The 6,673-nt window shown below is 56.7% G+C and overlaps 1 protein-coding gene across 1 annotated transcript; it reads right to left on the bottom strand.

Moving 5' to 3' along the window:
• Positions 1–4,077: 4,077 nt before the first annotated feature.
• Positions 4,078–5,409, bottom strand: NGA_2086500 (uncharacterized protein). The gene has a single exon (XM_005854585.1). It carries the CDS (start codon positions 5,276–5,278, stop codon positions 4,244–4,246), a length of 1,035 nt encoding a protein of 344 aa, XP_005854647.1. The 5' UTR covers positions 5,279–5,409; the 3' UTR covers positions 4,078–4,243.
• Between the last annotated feature and the right edge of the window lie 1,264 nt (positions 5,410–6,673).

The following is a 6,673-nucleotide window of genomic DNA, read 5'->3' as shown; positions in this document are numbered from 1 at the left end:
GATGCCATCCACCCGGGGTATGGCCTGCTCTCGGAAAACCCGAATTTCGCCCGAGCTTGCGCCGAGAATGGGATCGTCTTTGTGGGCCCTACCGTCGAGCAACTCATCACATTCGGCGACAAGACAAAGGCGCGCGAGCTGGCCATCAAAGCAGGTGTTCCTGTGGTGCCCGGGACGGACGGGCCGGTCTCGACGTACGAGGAGGCTCGCTCCTTCATTGAGGGGATGGACGTAGGCTACCCGGTCATCATCAAGGCAGCCCACGGTGGCGGAGGGCGGGGCATGCGCGTGGTCCGGTCCGCGGAGGAGCTCGAGGAAAATTTCAAACGCGCCTCCTCCGAAGCCTTGAGCGCTTTCGGAAACGGGGAGGTGTTCATTGAGCACTACGTGGACCAGCCCCGACACATTGAGGTCCAGATCTTGGGGGACGGGAGAGGGAACGTCGTCCATCTCTACGACCGGGACTGCTCCGTGCAGCGCCGGCACCAGAAGGTGGTGGAGATGGCCCCCGCGGAGGGCCTGCCTGAGGCCACGCGCCAGGCGCTCTTCCAAGACTCGTTGCGGCTGACGGGGGCTGCCAAGTACCTGTGCGCAGGCACGGTCGAGTTTTTGGTCGACAAGCAGGGGAGGCATTTCTTCATCGAGGTGAATCCGCGGGTGCAGGTGGAGCACACGGTCACGGAGGAGGTGACGGGCATCGACGTTGTCCAGTCTCAAATCCGTTTGGCCGCGGGGGCCAGCCTGGAGGAGCTAGGTTTGGCTCAGGAGAAGATCAAGACCTACGGGTATGCCATGCAATGCCGGGTCACCACCGAGGACCCGAGCCGGGACTTCCAGCCTGATTCGGGGCACATTGAGGTCTTTCGAGCGCCCGGGGGGATGGGCATTCGGATTGACGACGGCCCGGGCTTTGTCGGCGCGAACATCACGCCGTACTACGATTCCTTGCTGATCAAGATCACGAGCAAGGCACGCCGGGAGGGCGGAAGGAATGGGGCGGGGGGCCGGAAGGGGAAGTGGCCGTTTCTTTCCCCTTTCACTCCCCCGTCGTTTAGTCTCACTCCTCCCTCTTTCCTTCACCGACACACAGGCGGCCAACCGCCACGACGCCATCATGAAGCTTCAGCGTGCGCTCAAGGAATTCCGGGTGCGCGGTGTCCACACCAACAAGTCATTTGTCCTCAACCTGCTTTCCCATCCAGACTTTATCCACGGCCAAGTCGATACCGGCTTCATCGCCCGTAATCCTGCTCTCCTGCAACCCGTGTGGTCCTCGAACCGCGGACAAAAGCTTTTGAAGTTCATCGGCAACGTCATCGTCAATGGGCCAGAGCCCTCCCTGGGAGCCACGGGTCCGCCTTGTTCCCCCATCGACCCCATAGTTCCCACCCTTTCTCCGCTCCCGCCCCGGAAAGAGAAAAGCCTTCGGCAGATCTACCTGGAACGGGGACCGAAAGGATTCGCGCAGGCGGTGAGAAAGCACAAAGGTACCCTCATCACCGACACTACATGGCGGGACGCCCATCAATCCCTCTTGGCCACCCGCGTGCGCACCCGCGACCTCCTTCGCATTGCCGAGGCGACCGGCATTGCCCTGGCCCCTGCATATTCCCTGGAAAATTGGGGTGGTGCGACCTTTGACGTGTCCATGAGATTTTTGCGCGAAGACCCCTGGGACCGACTTGGGGCCATGCGGGAGGCGGTGCCTGACATCCCTTTCCAAATGCTGCTCCGGGGCGCGAACGCCGTCGGGTACACCTCCTACCCCGACAATGTGGTTTTTAAATTCTGCGAGCTGGCTCAAAAGCATGGGATGGACGTGTTCCGAGTCTTCGATTCCCTGAATTATTTGGAGAACATGCGACTGGGCATTGACGCCGTGGGCGCCGCGGGCGGGATCGTGGAAGCGGCGATCTGCTACACGGGGGACATCACAGACCCGCACCGCAAGCCCTACACCCTCGACTACTACCTGGAATTCGCCCGCCAACTGGTGGGACTCGGGGTCCACGTCTTGGCCGTGAAAGATATGGCGGGGCTGTTGAGGCCGGAGGCGGCCTCCTTGTTGGTTGGCAGCCTGCGGAAGGAGTTCCCGGACGTTCCCTTGCACTTGCACACGCATGACTCGGCCGGGACCGGGGTGGCGTCCATGATTGCCGGCGCCAAGGCGGGCGCGGACGCCGTGGACGCGGCGATGGACGCACTCTCCGGGACCACCAGCCAGCCCTCCCTCGGCGCCATTGTGGGTGCCCTGCGGCATACCCCCTACGACACAGGCATGGACATGAAAGCGATCAACGCCGTGAATGAGTACTGGGAGGAGTGTCGGGGACTGTACGCACCCTTCGAGTCGGGGCAGAAAAGCGGGAGTTCGGACGTGTACGACCACGAGATGCCAGGTGGGCAGCTGACGAACCTGATGTTCCAGAGCACGCAATTGGGCCTGGCAGGGCAGTGGGGGCAAATCAAGAAGGCCTACGCCGCAGCCAATCGCCTGCTGGGGGACATCATTAAGGTGAGGGCACATGCCATGCAAATCCTGGCCTTCCTCCCCCACTCACGCACGCTCTGGTCGACATTATCAATCACCTTTTCCGTCGATTCAGGTCACTCCTTCCAGCAAGGTGGTGGGGGATCTGGCCCAATTTATGGTGCAAAACAAGCTCACAGAGGAAGACGTTCGCAAGCGCGCCGAGGAGCTCTCCTTCCCGTCCTCTGTCATTGAATATTTCCAAGGCTATCTAGGCATTCCCCCCTTCGGTTTCCCCGAGCCGCTTCGAACCCATGTCCTGAAAGGGAGAACCTTGCCCAACGGCAAAGCCTGTTTCGAGGGCCGTCCTGGGGCGGAGTTGCCGCCGTTTGCATTCGAGGACGAGAAGCAGGGCTTGTTGGATCTGTATGGGAAACACATCCGGGACGTGGATGTGATGACGCACGCCCAGTACCCGCAGGTGAGGCTGACAAGAAGGTCGAATCAGTACATTACGAGAAGGAGGTACTCACATCGACGCCCTGGTTGTTTTTTGCAATACTCTTTCCAATGCCGACTCTTTCCAGGTGTTTAGTAAATATCAGAGCTTTTTCAAGGAGTACGATGATGTCTCTGTGCTGGACACGCGCACATTTTTGCAAGGGATGAAGTTGGGTGCCGAGGTGTCTGTGGAGCTCGAGCATGGGAAGACTTTGTTTGTCAAATTAAACAGCGTCGGGCAGGTGGATGCGACGGGGCACCGGGACGTGATCTTCGAATTGAATGGCCAGCAGCGTGTGATCAAGACTAAGGACACCAAGGCCAACGTGAACGTGAAGGTGCGGCCGAAGGCAGACCTGGGAAAACCCGGCTCTGTCGGAGCCCCGATGCCCGGTTTGGTGGTCGAGGTGAAGGTGAAAGTCGGGCAAGCCGTAAAGAAAGGGCAGCCACTCTTGGTCCTGAGCGCGATGAAGATGGAAACAGGTAGGGAAGTTTGCGCCGAGTAAGGGAGGGAAAATGGCGAGGAGGAGAGCAAGGAATAAGCGGCCAAATAGGAGGGGTTTGAAAATAGCTCTCTCATGACAGGATCTCAGCTCACCTTCCGGATGTTCTTTCTCGGTTTTCTATCCATGCATTCAGTGCTCACCTCCCCCGCGGCTGGGACTGTCAAGACGCTGCTGGTGGGAGCAGGCGACAATATTGCGGGCGGGGACCTGGTCGTGGAGATAGAGTGAATGCGGAGGGGCGAAAAGCCATTGAGATACATGCCCAGTAAAGGGAAAGGAGCAGTCTGGGGCTAGAGGGTACTCTGCGGGAGCGTCGATCTCTGTGAACATGGATGTAGTCAGGACTTCCAAGGCCGGAGAGGCATACGTCGTTGATGCTGGAATAGGGAATGAGGACTGAGAGGGGTATCTTTGAATTTCGTTCACACACGGGAAGACAAAAAAGAAGGAGAAAGCAGGAGCAGGGGAAGATGTTTTCGTCGACTTTTACGTCTGCGTGCCCAGTTACCGGATGATGATAGAGTGACGGGGATTTAAGGGAAAAACGAGAAATAATAAGGCATAGTGTCATAGATGAAAAACGACCCGAGTCTGAAAAGCTTCTTCTGCCCTCATGCGTCTTCAACTTTCTATTCCTTTTCACCCGTCTTGCTTCAGAATCAAGGGGCAAATGTCTTTTATGTACGCACGATATCATCCTTATTCTATGTCTGATGTCCTCAGGGTGCAGTATTTCACACAAAAAGCCTTTTCCTCCGGGGCATATCTACAGCAGCCAGGAGGCCAACGCTGACGCTACCATGGGCACAAATATGTTATCGTCCCCCCACGGCACTAGCTCGACAGCCGCGCATAATATGCTTATCAAAGCCACTTTGCATGCCACCCCCGCTGTTAATGCCGGGACCAGTCCCCAAAAGTTAAACCAAGCGATCAGAGCGACCGAGACGACGAAACCAGAGAGGGCAAAGGCGCTGCTGCCGGCATAGCTCTTGGTGCTGGAAAACGACCATTTCTGAGCACCCCACCGTCTGCCAACTATATCCGCCATACCATCCCCTGCCGCCATCTGGGCGACAGCAACCAGCCCCACCACGCTCTCCCTCCAAAAAACGACGGTAGCGAGCAACAGAATGACTACGTAGATCAGGGGCCCACGGAGGACTTCGGCAGGGTTTCCACTTCGGGAAATGGCTGCTACAAGCCCACTTGGCTTTCCCATTGCTGATTCTCCTGCTCCTATACCGCTATCGTTTTTCGCGGGGCTTGGCGCTTTCGCCAATCCTGACGCTATCATAGCAACAATCTGAAGCAAAGGTACTCCAGCGGCAAAAAGTCGTGCCGTCCCCTCCGCGGAGAAGAAAGGCCAGCACAACAAAAATAGGGGACCTGAGCCACAATGTATCAGCTTACGTGAATCTTTGGAGTCTATCGCTCCAGAAATGGCAAGACTTGTCCACAGCTTAAGCCACACTGCTGAGGCCATTCCGACAAGGGCGGCACCTCCCAAGTCCTGGGCAGTTGCGGGTGGCAATGCAAGTAGTGGGGTAAGAAAACGTACATTTGAAACTTTTCGAATACTGACGATACCACTGGTGTGTGGGATCGTGAAGAGGGCGGGAGAAGAGGGAGCATAGGAGCGACTTGAGAGCGGCGACAGGCGAGATGGGCGAGGCTGCTGCGCAACAAAAGCCGTCTTCCTTATGCCGGGAAAGGAAAACGGCTTCACAGTATTGCTTGAAACAGAAACAAAGAGGAGGAGTGAATGCATGAAAACAAGTACGGCGTGGGTATTCGCCATCTATACCAGGAGCCTAAGATGAGGCTGGGAGGTAAGTCGAAGCTCAAATCCAGTGCGAGTTGTCTTTGTTCCTCCTGTTGCTTTGAAAATATCCGCGTTCGTGCACTACAGCAATTGTGATGTTTGCCTTTCATATGTGCGAAGTGTGTACAGAAAACGTTGAGATAAGATGGAGCCGAGGCCTGGTGCAAAAGCTTAAAGAATCGTGTGGAGGGGCGAAGATCGATCATTTCCAGCAGACAACTTGGAACGACGTATTTGATCTGTCCTCAGATGCGCGTGATTCTCGTCTACCGCCCCTTCTCACCAGCGTACATTCCTGATCGATTTTTAACATACTTGTATGCTTCTCTGCACTGTACAGGCGTATAAGGGAGGGGCACGCGAGAGGGCAACTTGATGCAGGGGGCGCAGAAGCGGGGGCCTTTAACCTCCCCACCCCCTGGGGGAGCTCTACACCTTCTAGTCAACAAGGCACATTCCTTTCCCTGAAGAACCGCGATGCAGTCATATAGCAAGGCTGAGGACATTTTGGGAGTGGACGTTAACCTCTTGGTATTCAATCCTCCTCTATGGCCTCCATCCCCTCGCTTCTATGTCGGGGGTGTCTCGGCAGCTTACGCCTCTGGTGCACTTCAGTTGTTCGGCTTGACGCACTTGCTCTCCCTTGGGGTCACTCCAGCGGCTCATGTAGCGGCGCATTTTACTGTGGGGCGCACATCTCTATGCCTCCCAGACCTACTGGACGTCGAGGATCAAGACCTCCTGTCTGCGGCGCCGTCTCTACTAGCTTTTCTTTCGGCCACGACATCGTCTGACTCGATCCTGGTGCATTGCCAAGCAGGCCAATCACGATCCATCGCTGCCGTGTTGATGTACTTGATAGTGTGCAAGGGCATGGATCTTGTCGATGCTCACGCCCAGATCGCCCGCTGTCGGCCTCAGGTCTGCGTCAATGCCGGTTTTCTCCGCCAGCTTCTCTTTTTGGAGGACTTTGTGGCGCGCGATATCTTCTACGAAAGTCTAATGCCAAGGCTGATGACGAGGCCCCTAACACATAATAGTCACGGACATGACACTGACGGAATTCTCAACCGCACGGGGTGCGCTACTCAGGAGCAATGCACGTCTTCGGGGCTCCACTCTTGTCAGCTAGCGTCTGAGCATCGCCTGTACATATTAGGAAAACGCATTCAAACGACGTGCCAGCTATCTTCTCTGGACGCTGGCAGCCTCCTGGAGGAAGTGGAAGAGATGCATCGGGCACTTGGAGATCAGGTCAGGCTTTACTTTCGGGGTGCGTGCACGGGAAAGCATCGAGATCCTACAAGCGAGGAGAGGGAGGAAGGAATGGTGCGAAGTGCAGAAAGGGGCAAGACAGGAGGACAAGCGGTG

The sequence above is a fragment of the Nannochloropsis gaditana genome (assembly GCF_000240725.1).
Source record: "Nannochloropsis gaditana CCMP526 unplaced genomic scaffold scaffold453, whole genome shotgun sequence".
NCBI classification, from domain to species: Eukaryota; class Eustigmatophyceae; order Eustigmatales; family Monodopsidaceae; genus Microchloropsis; species Microchloropsis gaditana.
This window is presented reverse-complemented; position numbering and strand designations above follow the sequence as displayed.

Coding starts and splice junctions, on each gene's coding strand:
- NGA_2086500 (XM_005854585.1), bottom strand. CDS start 5,278: ATGGCGAATACCCACGCCGTACTTGTTTTCATGCATTCACTCCTCCTC.